Source organism: Monopterus albus, unplaced genomic scaffold (genome assembly GCF_001952655.1).
Source record: "Monopterus albus unplaced genomic scaffold, M_albus_1.0 scaffold146.1, whole genome shotgun sequence".
Classification (NCBI taxonomy): domain Eukaryota; kingdom Metazoa; phylum Chordata; class Actinopteri; order Synbranchiformes; family Synbranchidae; genus Monopterus; species Monopterus albus.
The window spans coordinates 871,233-884,944 of NW_018128026.1; the positions used below are offsets into that span (position 1 = coordinate 871,233).

At 42.4% G+C, this 13,712-nt stretch overlaps 1 protein-coding gene across 1 annotated transcript in view; it reads left to right on the top strand.

Annotated features, from left to right (window-relative positions):
* Positions 1 to 499: 499 nt before the first annotated feature.
* The window catches only part of tsc22d1 (TSC22 domain family, member 1), a 24,144-nt gene continuing 10,931 nt past the window's right edge, over positions 500 to 13,712 (top strand). The window contains exon 1 of the mRNA XM_020614433.1: positions 500 to 3,972. Coding sequence (XP_020470089.1) covers positions 1,292 to 3,972 — 2,681 coding nt within the window. The 5' untranslated portion in view covers positions 500 to 1,291. The remainder of the gene's footprint in view (positions 3,973 to 13,712) is intronic.

The following is a 13,712-nucleotide window of genomic DNA, read 5'->3' on the forward strand; positions in this document are numbered from 1 at the left end:
TGATGTTGATGTTTTCCTCATTGCATAACAAATGTTTGTAGTTTTTGTCTCAATATGCAAACACAATCAAGCACCAACTCATACTGTAGCTGTGTATTCAGATCCTTTATTCAATAAGAAACAAATGCAATTCCATTAAACATAAAAACATTCATTATACAGAATAGTCCATGTCAGAGATTATGATATATGTTATTGTTTTGTTAACATGCAAGTAACCTTTACATTTTGAATCTTGGTCACGGTCAAATTAATAGGCAATCTACTGCACTTTACTAGCTTATATATGCAGTTTGACAGGTAGTGCACTATTTTGATATTATGTAATTATTAACGTATTTATTTAATCTACGCCTTGCCCTAAATCTATGTTTCTTTGAGTTAAATACAGAGAAAATTTGTGATCTCTCTAAATTTATTTGAGGCATCGCGTTATACTCGGCTCTTTTCGGCACTTTCCGTCGATGACGGCTCGGCTGCCTCTCCCAGACTGCTTTATGTCTGGCAGTAGAGATCATGCGCGGTCGCCATATTACGGAGCACCCCTCCCCTCTAGTCTCGTCACACAGCCACAGCAGCGGTGCAGGAGGCTACATAACGTTACTGAACAACGCTACCGTTGGGGAGGATCAGTGATACAGCAAAACGAGGATTCAGTTGAATGGATTAAACCTTTGTTTTCCGCTATTAAGAGATCGTATTCGCTCTAACGTCATTGAACACCGGATGAAAGGTTGCTTGTTTTCATTTTCTTTTGTTTGAACAAAGTCGGCGTATAAAAAGACACTATATAGTCTGTGTTTAGCTAGCCGGTGATGGAGACTGGCAACTAGCTAGCGGACGTTAGCGACTTCTCTGTCAGGCTAGCCTTTAATAAAAAGCTAACTTACTCCACAGCTATTCTTGCTTGTTAGTGCGTGCGTTAAGTACAGCATAGCTCCTCATTACAAATCCTATAAAATGTTATCTTGTGCTTAACAAAGGCACAAACGGATAACACTGGTAGTTGGCAGGCGAATTACAGCTGACGTTGGCTAGCTAGCTACTCAGCAAGCGGCCAGTAGCTTTTTTCGCCTCACTAACTGTCACTGGAGAGCAACGAATCGTGTACGAGAGGCTGTAAATATTGGCACAACTTTACCAGATATTTCAGAACAGCCATCCAGCACCTGATTCAAAATTTTGGTTTTGATCGTGTTGTTAGCCGTAGTTTTGTCAAAACGGCGCCGTTAACGAACTGCAACCTTATTGCATACTGTCAGAGAACAACTACCCCCCGGATTCTTTCGAAATGCATCATCCGGACCCTGCAGGAGACTCTGGCAGTGTTAGAAAGATGGCGCACCCGGCTGTCTTTCACAGAAGGGGTAGCAACACAGGCAGCGGGAGCGGCTCCGCGCTGTCAACACCGGCAAACCCGGTGGTCAGTAACAGCCACGTCTCAGCCGATGATTATCAACCCTCCCTGTTGATTCAGTGCCAACCTCCTGCTGGTTCATCCTCCCCGGGCCCCCATCATCCTCCTCCCCACAGCCTGACTCTGCATTCCCAGCTGCAACCTACACAGTCGGCCGGAGCTCAGATGAAAAAGAAGAGTGGTTTTCAGATCACAAGTGTGACTCCAGCACAAATATCTGTGAGTACCAACAACAGTATTGCAGAGGACACAGAAAGCTATGACGATCTGGATGAGTCCCACACTGAGGATCTGTCTTCTTCTGAAATCCTGGATGTGTCCCTCTCCCGAGCTAATGACATAATCGGAGCAGACAGAAGCTCTTCAGAGGAGACACTGAGTAATTTTCATGAGGTAGAGAGCCCTGGAGCTGTCTCCCCCAACCAACCTTCACACCCCCATGCCCTGAACCAGGCTCAGCAGCATGATGGGGCCATGGTTAATGGGACAGTACACCATCCCAGCCATGGCCATGTATACTCTCCATCCTGTGCACCTGGGACTACTCCATCTGCCCTCACTTCTGGAGCTTTATCTTGTGTCACTCAGAAAATGCCTTCTAACATGGGGGCCCCTCAAGAGAATGTTTCCCAGACTGCCCCTTCAAGTATTGTTGGTCAGCCTGCAGGAATTGTAGCCATAGGATCTGTCCCTGAAATGCACATTTCTGCTACAGGCACTGCAGTTAGCATAGTTAAATCCCAGACTAGCAGTGTTAGTAATGTGAATAAGATGAGCTCTGCCAATGTCCCTGCGAGAGGGGGGATCAACACAACTGCTAGCAGTAGCAGTGGTGGCTTTCCTCTTAATGTCATAAGCAGCAGTGGAGGGAGCGGAGGTGGTTGTGCCGTTGCAGTTGGGACTATCCTTATGACCACCACTAATGTCAGCACAATCCAACAACGCCAGATCATCAACTCCAACATCACCATGGCTACAACTACTGCTGCCGCCACCAGTGCCTCTGGGGGCATGACACCCTCCAGTGGGATCCAGGGACGAGTTGGGTTTGCTGTGCAACAGCCTGTGAGTGCCCCTGTCACAGCCGTGGCCACTGCACCTGTATCATCTACTCTTGCCCAACCTGCAGCTACCACCAGTTCTCGCTTTAGGGTGGTGAAGCTGGACTCTAGCTCTGAGCCCTTCAAAAAGGGCAGATGGACATGCGCTGATTACTATGACAAGGAGACGCCGGCCTCTGCTCCCAGTTCTTCTGCATGTGATACTGGATCTTTCAGTATGCGTCAGTTTGTCTCTGAGAGCTTTGCAGGCACCTGCGAGAGGGAAAGTGCAAGTGGTAGTTCTGTAAGTAGCACTATGAGTACACTGAGCCATTATACTGAGAGTGTGTGTAGTGGAGAGGCTGGGGGCCCCCTAGTACCCCAGCATGCCCAGGATTATGTTTCCCCTCCTCAGGGCTTTCAAGGAATTCTCCCCAGTGGTTTAAGCATGGGAGTATCCCAAACCCAACAGCACATACACACCAAGGATATTACCCATTCACATGTGAAGACTACAGTGGCCCCCTCTGCTTCTGCAAACATTCATCAGCCTTCTCCTATACCAGGCCACCAGACTGCTACTGGACTTCCTGCATCTGTTGTATCTCAGCAGCAGCTCACCTATGCCCAGGCAGTTGCTAATCAACCCCCAGTCTCCACACAGGGTCTAGTGGGAGTTCAGCAGCAGAAGATGGGCTATGCCTCTCTGCCACAACAGCCAGCTGCTGTTCCCCAAGCAGCCCCAGTGCAGGTGAGGCCACCTACTCAGCCACACCAAGGTATTCCCCAGGCTGCTGCTTCTCAGCCTGCATCCAACCAAGGTGGTTTGGCTCCCTCTGGACCAGCTAGTGGAGCATGTCAAATGATGGGAGGCTCTCAGCAGTCACAGGCACTCCTCCACACGCAGCCACAGCAGCCTTCCTCTGTTCAGGCCACCACCTCAAGTATGCCCTCTCATGTTGGAGTAGCAGGCTTTGGCCAGCAGCCTCAGGGCCAACCTGGCCATCTGGACTGCCAGCAGAAGAAGCCACAGTCACTATCAACACAAATACAGAGCACAGGCCTGGGCACCCAGCTGCCCACCACAGCTCACCAGAGCCAAGTTTCTGCACCAAGTGTGCCTCCACCCAACCTTCTGAACGATCCCCAGGCCCAGCCACTAGCCCCCAACGCTGGGAATAGTGGCCGTATGCCCCCACAAGCTGTTCCCCAAAGCCAGCCCACGTCTGTCAGCTTGTCCCAGGACCACAACAGTGCCCAGGCCCTTGCTCATGCTGCCCAGGCCAGTGCCCTTTATGCTAGTCTGCCCAGCTTCACCACCACTCAGCTGCAGGATGCCCAGCGACTACTCCTTCAGCACCAGTCAGCCCTGTTAGGGCTGCCCAAGTTGACCGGAGGGGAGGCTGGATCTGGATCTACCACTGGCCAGGGTCAGGAATCTGAGGGCAATGTCACCACCGCTAGTGCCTTAACTGCATCAGCTGGTCTTAAAACTGTCGATGGAGAGGAGGATGGGTAAGAGCTCTAATATTCATTTCATTGGTTGTTGGTTGTTGTACATTTGACATTTGCATGAGTTTCACAGGCACAGGTGATTAAAATTACAGCATTAGTCTGGAATCTAAGTAGATTACTTAGAGATGCCTCCTGGTAAATGGGTATTTGTAGTCTAGTTCAACATTCTCAGCTTGTTTGAAGCCGGCTGATTAAATAGTTGCTGTGGCATCTGTGAGACAAGAAAAGTGTGATTGTTTTCCTAGACAGTGGCCAAACTACCACAGTCTGACTATGAGCGCAAGGCTCAGCTGGATGCGACGTCTCTTGCCTTTTATCAAGTGGTTTGCAGCATTTGACATTTTAACTTGTATGCCTGCTTGTTTAAATCCTGATTGTCTTCCTCACAGATTAGTTTTTACTGTGTTCACATTTTACTGCACACACATTTCAGCACATTTGTTGTTGAAAAGCAGGAAACACAACAAAGGTTGTGTGACTGTTTAATTAGTCACACAATAAAGTAGGTAGCCGCACATAATACTTATTTGGTTTATATCCTTTCTCTTGAACAAGATTTAACAGAGCTTCTTTTCAACAAACTCATCAGGATGAGATGATAATTTACTTGTTGACATGAAAACTATAGCAGAGTAGTCTTTATATTTCACTAAAAGCTTATTGATTTTATTAAGCACTCTCCCGCGCTCTCTCACTACTCATCATTTCTAATTTTACCTTCATCTCTCTGTGTCACTCCTCTCCTGTCACTTGAGTTTGCTTGTGTGTTTACTGAGATCCCAGTAACTAACCCAAGGAATGTCCTTCCAGTAATACATTTTAAGAGCTCATTTTGAGGCTGGACAGGAATTTTAATCGTCTCGAAGCAGCTGGACCTTTCAGTCGCATCTAACAATACTAAGCTTTTTTTTTTTTTGTGCTTCACTTCTGTCAATTTTGCAATTACCTTAGCCGTTATCTGAACTTTTAGAATATTTAGCATACCTGACTAGGGAGGTAGGGAGGAATAACAGAGTTGGCAAATGGAGAAAGTAACATGGAGAGGCCTGCAACAGAGGTGCCAGAGGTCTGAGTCAAACCACTGACGTCATGAACCCCGAAGGGGTCTATGGTGTGCCATGTCATAACCACTTTAATAAAAACCAGGTCAAAGAGGTTAGTTTGCATTAGACAACAGACTTGCTGTAAAATGATAACATATTCATGTCATCACAACATGATTGCACTTTAAGTGCAAACATTTATCAAATTATTACCCTAATCTCATTGTGGCAAATGAAAATGGTGATTATTTTTGTATAAATATAAGTGTTTGCACTCTTATAAAGTCACTTGAATGGAAGCATTGCTAAAATCTGGTATGGGGGTCTGTGCGTAATATTGGTGTTTGTACAGTTCCTGTGCTTTGCTATGTGACTCCTGTCAACATACAGTATTTCCAGGTTTGAACATGTGGGTTAGCATTGCACTCAAAAAGCACTACTTATTAAGACAGCTATAAAACATCAGGGTCTCTTTAGAGTCCGTGTGTGTAAGAGGGTATGCATTTGTTTTGTCTGCTAAAACACTATTAATGGAATATGTTCAAGGTGGTAGGGAGGTCTGTGTGTGGGCAGGCTGCTGCTGAGTAACTGCCATTAATGGTAAAACAGTGATCAGAAAAGGGCACCAACATATAATGCATATGAGAGTAGGTTTCCACATGCATGACTCTGTGTATGAGGATGTGGGTTTAGGCTGTCAGACCGTGTGCGTGTGTTTGTGTTTGCTGATGCCTCGTAGTTAAGTTCCTGTTTCAAACCTTCAACTGAAGACAGTCTTGTGATGAGAGGCAACATAGGCCGGTTAGCTCGGTAGGACCTGGGTGTATGACAGAACCTAGGGTTTGTATTAACTTTAGTGCATGGTATTTTTTTCTGTTCTGCTTTTTATGTAGAGCCCTTTATAAACACAGTTTTAAAGGTTATAGTTTTCATTTATGTTAGGCTTGTTTGTTATTTAGTGCTGTGGTGGCTATGAACTAATTTCAGATACTGTATAAGTATGATGTTTAGCTTCTTGTTTACAGTTGAGTTGTTTTTGAAAGAGTAATTTTCAGTTTACCCATTTGTTTTTTTCTAGTCACACACTGTGTCTCCAGTTTAAAGTTGAACCTCAGGGTTTTTTAAATCTTTTTTAAATAAGCAACTGGTGAATTTGTGAGATTTTGGTCTGAGATTAAATGTATTTTGTTACAGTTTTTATAGTTTTGTTTTCTAATTGTTTGAATATTTGTTGCACTTTTTTTCCTCAAAATTTAGTTGCTTTTAATAACATGTTATTACACCATTGGTGTTTTTGGATCATCTTGCCTTTGAAGTCTTCCTTGTAATATAAAGTGACGCTGGCAGACGGTTATTCTGGCTTTTGATGAAGAAGAACAGTTTCAGATTATTCCCCTCCAGCACTGTTGCGTGAGCATATGAACACTTAATACTGACTGCTGGCTTCGATCTGAATATGCATTTGTCTTTTGGGCAAATTGCATACAGACAGGTGACAAATTAAAGGAAAACCCAACATAAAGGTTTTTGGGCCACCACATGATACCAGAACAGCTTCAGTGCACTTTGGCATTGACGCTACAAGTCTCTGAACTCTACTGGAGGGATGAACATTATTCTTCCAAAAGATATTCCCTCATTTAGTGTTTTGATGATGGTGGTAGAGACACTGTCTAACACATTGGTCCAGAATCTCCCTAACTGTTGGTGTTCAGCTCATCACCTGTAGCATGTTGAGTAATAGAAGTGGATGTTCTGACTAGGGTTGCAGCAGTATACCTGTTTCATGGTATGAAAATGGATGTCTATCATACCATGCACCATTTGCTTATTTCTGGTATTGAAGGAAAAAAATGCAATGCTTGTGCACCTTTCTTTCCTGATTGCCTGTCAGACTCCACAGCAAGCACCACATGCACACATGTAGCAGACAAATGGCAGAAAGGAGGCTGATAGCCTATCACCAAACTCCATCCACCAAAAAAGAAATTAAAATCACCAGCTGCATCAGATTACTTTGGATATACCAAAAATGTGCAGCTCTGAGAACAAAGCTCTCCCTGCAGATCAAAAGTGTGTCCTGCAAATAATGCTAATCACAAGCAATAAACATATAAACATCGGTTATGAAATGCGCTATCAAAATAATTTTCCACACTGTTTGTTTGCTAATCTCTGAGTTACAACAGGATTAATCCCAGTCTGACCCCAGAAACGCACACACAAACCTTCCCAGCTCACATAAGTGTGTGCGTGAGTGAGTGAGTGAGAGAGAGGGAGCGAGAGAGAAGGTATGGGCAGGACTAGTCTGGCTGTGCTATTGCGCAGCTATGATAAATTAGCACCTGTTTTGAAAATCATTTAGAACATTGTGATGCCATTTTTCACTATTGTCAGAAGTTTTCACAAAAGTGAATTGATTAATGGGGAAAATAATAATCAGATCAATCCCTGATGAAAATAATCAGTAGTTTCACTTGGATACAAAGTAGTCCAAAAGAACTCCACCTCAACCAGTCGCAACAGTCAAGTCCTGCTTTTACATCAATGCATGAGTTAATGTAATGATATATAACAGTATAATATATATGGTTTAGTTTTTTTTTTTTATGCATTGAGTACATTAGTAACAGAGACAGTAGATTTGTAACAGAGTAGTTTTACAGTTTGATAGTAGGCTAGTGCTTTCACAAAATTAAAGGTAATACTGTCACCATATGATGAATGTCACATTTGGCTTTTTGCCGTTGGGGGTTTGCCACAGCGAATCGTAATACTGACAATTTGCTGTGACGAACCCCTAACGGGAAAAAGCCAAATGTGACCTTCATTCATTCAAAGGTAATACTTTGTCTGCTACTGGTGCTAACATACAAACTAACATGCTTTAGTTATGTTGTCATAGTTGTATGCCTTTTTTAAATCACATTTGTAGTTCTGTTTATTCTTTATGGTCAATCTATGTTGCAGTCCACCTCAGTCAACTGTCACAGTCACTTGCAATAAAAAAAGACCCTTTTCATTCCTTTGAGGGTCATTGTAGCTGATGATAATAGTAATTGTGTAATGTTGTATACCGTAAAACTGTGATATATATATACAGAGACTGCTATCATACCATAAAAATCTCATACTGTTGCATCCCTGGTTCAGACTGAAAACGGTCCCTGTGTCTGTACTGTGTAAAAACTGAAGGGGAAGCATTGGTGGAGGCGTTTTCTTTCAGCTATCATGAATGTACACAGGAAGCCCCTTCTGTGCCAGCCTGGTGGTCTCACTGAAATGAATGAGAATGCTGCTTTCTTTTTACATGCTTGTTGGTCTGAACACAGCCTGTGCATGTGCATTTGAATGTGTCATGGCTCAGGGGGGTGTTGACTGGCCAACAGTGTGATGACTATATCTGCTGCTGGCTATTTGGAATGTAGTCTTTCCCCTGGCAGTGTGGGGAGCCAGTACATGTTGGTAACTGTGTGGAGATAAACCAGATCCCCAAAAGTCCCAGCACACAGAGAAAGTGACCCAAGTCGACCTAACCCTACTTAGTGAGGTCTGCTGAAGCTGGTCCAGACCACTGAGGACACAGCAGACTGGACATGATGGAACCAGTCTGAGCAGAGTTGTGCATCTCTGCTCCAGCTGTGATAAATCCTGCCATTGTTGTTGCTCTTGTTTCCTTAATCGACGTTGGCTCTGTACATGGTCTGTGGGAGCGATTGGTGTTGGCTCTGTACATGGTCTGTGGGAGCATTTGCTTGGTGATGTTTATATCGGAGCCTATTACAGATGATGCAGCCTAGAGGCAACATTGTGCTGAACCATAATCCACCTTAGCCTTTTTCTCTCCAGCTACATAACTATCATGACAATTTGGTTATAATATATTGCAAAATGCAGGATTGCCTGTAGTGTAATATTATTGTATTCATATAATAAATATCATAAATTTTTAGATTCAAATATTTGCCTACTGTAAGATTTAGGGCAATATGCCTGAAAAATTAAATGAGGTGTTCAGCCATGGTCTTTGTATTCGGAGCTCTGGTTTGTCCACAGTTGCACATCATTGAAGTGTTTTACTAAAAGTAAACAGCATTTGTTATTTGTTATGAGCTGCTGACACACATCCCCCTTCCTGCCACATAGTCAAGCCAGAGAACACCAGAACACTGCAACATGCTGTGAGAGAGAGAGGGCTTACCTCACCACACATTCATGTTTACGCTCTTTTCAAACCAGGCGCTGAAAGCATGAGTGGCAGAATGAAACTGATCGAGGACAATATGAGTAGTTCTTTGTGTGGCGATTAACACAAACCACTCACATGTGCATATCCCTTTTTAAATCACTCTACGTCTTTGGCCGTTGCTTATTTGTGGGTTTATTTGTATGGTTTGTGCAGATGCGTCATTGATTTCATTTGTCTATGCCCCTTCTTGCTGATGGTTTATTTTTCCATCACTAAACAGGATTGTTTCACTTAAGTGTGTAGCAGGATAACTAATGGGTTGTAATGGATGATAATGGATTGTGTTTTTAGTCTGCCTTTCATCTACGAGGAAATTGCCTTCCTACCCCTGAGCGAACACACAAACACACACACACACACACACACACACACTGCCATAATAGCCTAACCTTGTCGAAACACAGACTTTTATTGTGGTTCTTTGTGTAGCTGGGCATTACAGACAGGAGCTGTTGGATTTTGTGATGGATTCTTCAGCTCTCTGTCCCTGGACAGGAGCTGTTGGATTTTGTGGTGATGGATTCTTCAGCTCTCTGTCCCTGGTACATTATTTTAGCCTGGTCCTATACTCTAGTATTTTCAAGTTTTGTGGGGTGGGTTGGTTGTTGTTTTTTTTGGGGGGGTGGGGCAAAAAAAAAAAAATTAAGAATAAGTGAGCATTCATTGTTTTGTAGTACCAAACTGCCTGCTGTCTACAACATGTGTGTTTGTATAATGCCTGCATAGTTTAGGACAGTATGAAATGGTGCTGATGGAGGTTTCATCTTTAGCCACCCATTTTCATATTTAGACATTGGCCTGCTGCCACAGTCATTCCCCTAAACAAGCAGACAATGTGCTGAATCATGGCCGGCATTCCAAAAAAAAATGTGGCCAGAACACTGTCCAGTCGGCTCCAGGAATTGCACACACAGGCACTAATAGAGAAAAAGCAGTCAGTGATTTTGCTGCCTGTGTAAGAATCCTGCCATTTTCTCCTCTGTCTTTCATATTGTTTGCTCTTTATTCCTGTCAGGCTGAAAAAAAAGGGTGCCAGGGTCATAAAGTAACTGATAAACAGTTACTTTACTACCTTGGTTTGCTCATGAGTATTGGCAGGAGCCAGTCCAAATGCAGCATGTTTTTAAGAAAATGTTTTATTACATGTATCTTTAACGAGCCTTTTTAAAGCACTTTTCTTTATTTGTCATGTTCCCACTGTGGGCTTAAGATATCATCAGTTGTTTTCTTTAGTGGTACATTAGTGAAGAGTGACTCAACAGCAAATGACACAAATCTGGATCCATCTTCATAAAGGTGTACTTGTCTCCTTAATGCAATTGGCATCATCAAAAGAAACACGTAAAATGTGTTCATTTGTTGCCACTGGATCTAAAAAAGGCTGCAACATTTCGAAAAAGCTGTTCCAGTGGTGTCTATTATAGGGTAATGGTGCAAAACGGACCAACTTTTCAGGGGTCTTGGGGAGGATGTGCTAGGCAGAGTAGCAAATACTAGTGCTAAATAGCATGATGTGCTTCCTCCAGATCCTGAGACATTTTACAAATTACTGACTTGTCAAGTATAGCTATCTATAATGAGCCAAACATCCTTCGTGCAGCAATGACAAATTCCTAAATGAGTAAAATATTAAGAACTTGCTTTAACGCTCATTGTGCCATAGAAATTGAAAAGGTGAGACATCAACTGGGGCTGCAAACGAGCTTAATTTCATTATTGACCGTTAACTGGCATTTATTTTCTTGATGAACCCATTAATTGTTTGGTTGAGGAAATTGTAAAGCAGTATCTATCTTGTCAAACAGGATTTTGTTGTTTTGGTCAAAACAAATTAATAGTTTTGATTTACTGTTATAAGAAAACTAGCAAATATTCACAGGCTTTTGGTAGTTCTGCTGAAATTATTGATTGTTCTCACAGTGACACTGAATACCTGTACTCACATTATGTTGCTCTTAAATATACACCCGTGCTTAGTAGGTGTTTATTCTTGCAGTACAGACTGTGTACCCACCTGTTTTCGCAGGACTGACTAACTGGGAAAATGTCGGTGATTTCAACTGCACATTAATGATTTAAACCTCAGCTACACTAACTACCTGTGCTATGGCTTTTCTCTAATAATGAAGTCATGTTAGTGTCAAAGTTCTTTTTAGGTGAGGAATATGTAGTAACATGCAATAGACGGTCAGTAATTAAAATTTCTTCTGAGTTGTTGTTATAGTCAAAGAAAGACTCAGCTGTCAGCTTGTGAAGTTTGTGTGCTATGTCACACATTTCTGTCTACACCATGCACTTAGAGGTTCAGATGGGCCTTTTGTGAACATTGAATTAGTAATAAGGTGTGCTCTGGCTCTAGTCTTTGCCACTTGGTGGCAGTGTTTACCACCTTATACTTCTGATCAAACAGCAAGTGAGATGTGCATTAGTATCCTGACAATACAGCTCTGTATCAATCTATAGATTTCAAAGATGAAGCCATCTATTGCCTTCTGAATGTTTAATATAAATACAGGGTAATGATGGAGGATGTTGCCTCTTGGCGCTGAACCGTGATGGAGGCAGAAGATTTTTTTTTTTTTTTTTATTTATGTGTATCATAATATTAAAACGGAGATCAATTGTATGAAAGGAGTAAGAATTCCTGGGTAGAGTTTAGTCAAGTGTCAAAGCAAATTTACTGTCAATCATACAAACACTCGTGTAAATATAGGTCTTTGTTATTGGAAAAACATGATGTGAACACAGAAGACAAATCCTCAATCACTCCTTTTACCATGAAGCAATCTACAGAAAGCACCATACACAAAATGTACTTTTGAAGCTCTTCAGAGGAGTTACAGGATTAAACTGAATTCTGATTTGTCACCAAAAGATGGCAGTGTGGATTGCTGTTCCTCTTTCTTAGTTAATAGAAAAGTTGTAATCAGTCTTGGACAGTACTTTCCTGTTGTTCTCTAAATCTGTACAATAGATGTTTGTTTTGTGGTCATCATTTTAAAAATACTCTCGTTCATTTGCCATTTCAGCTCAGCACAGAACGCAACAACAAGTGTAGATGTAAACACAGTTAATTGCGTCCACTGTGGGTGGCCTTAGTGAGCGTACATGTTTGTAAGTGTGGAGAGTTCATATGTAAACAGTATACATTCCTAGATATTCTCATCAGCACCACACCAGAGTCCTAAACCTTTGTTGGGAGTGCTGAGATTAAGCCTGAACTAAGTGTCACTATGAAATCACATTATTAGGGATTATTATGTCTGGCACAAGATGGTATCCAATACCAGCCTAGTATACCATTAGTCTTTTAACAGCCTTGCATTAAGTGAACACACTTAAGAGTTTGGAATATGTGCACATGCTTAAAACATTCTGATATAAAATAGTCATCAAATATATGTTGGCTGATGAGGTATATTAATTATCCCTGGGTTAGAGACCACTCATTAATGCATATCCCCTCAGCTCACTCACAGAAACAGCAGACTTCTGCCGATGTGCTTAAAACAGCTAGGTTCCCAGTGCCTCCGCCCACTGCTTGTATTGATTTGGCTGAGAGACCTGCTGAATGTGTTGAGTGAGGGAGGCTCAGATGTAGACTGGATCATGAGAGAATGACTCACTTGTGGGTCTGTGGCGTATTAAGACAAATACTCCCACCAGCCAACACAAACGCTCTTACTGCGCGTCACTGTGTTGGCTTTGTAGCAGGTGTGTGCTGGAAAGCTTTGTGACCCAGACATCAGTGTGACTAATGTTTCCTCCCCCATCAGACTCAAAAGATAATTAGAAATGTGAAACAGAGATGTACAGTTCAAATGGAAGAGGGAAGGTATGAGAACAGCTGACCTCTAATCCACCGAGTCTCTGTGAAGCCCAGTTTCAGAATTCGATCTTTAAAGTGAGGGCATGTTCTGAAAGATGCAGCTTTATCAAATCCACCGATGTCAAACTGACTACACTGTGTGCACAATTATTAGGCAAGCGAGTATTTTGACCATATCATCATTTTATCCATAATTTCCAACTCCAAGCAGTATAAACTTGAACGCTTATTGGACTTAATGCATATCAGGTGATGTGTTTTAGTGTAACGAGGGAGGGTGTGGCCTAAGGAGATCAACACCCTATATCAAGGTGTGCATAATTATTAGGCAGAATGTTCTCCTCTGGAAAAATGGGCCAAAAAAGAGATTTAACTGACTCTGAAAAGTCAAAAATTGTAAAAAGTCTTTCACAGGGATGCAGTGCTCTTGAAATATCTAAGATATTGGGGCGTGATCACAGAACCATCAAACATTTTATAGCAAATAGTCACCAGGGTCGCCAGAAACGTGTTGAGAAGAAAAGACGCAAATTAACCACCAGAGATTTGAGAAGAATCAAATATGAAGCTACCAGGAACCCATTATCCTCCAGTGCTGCCATATTCCACAACTGCAACC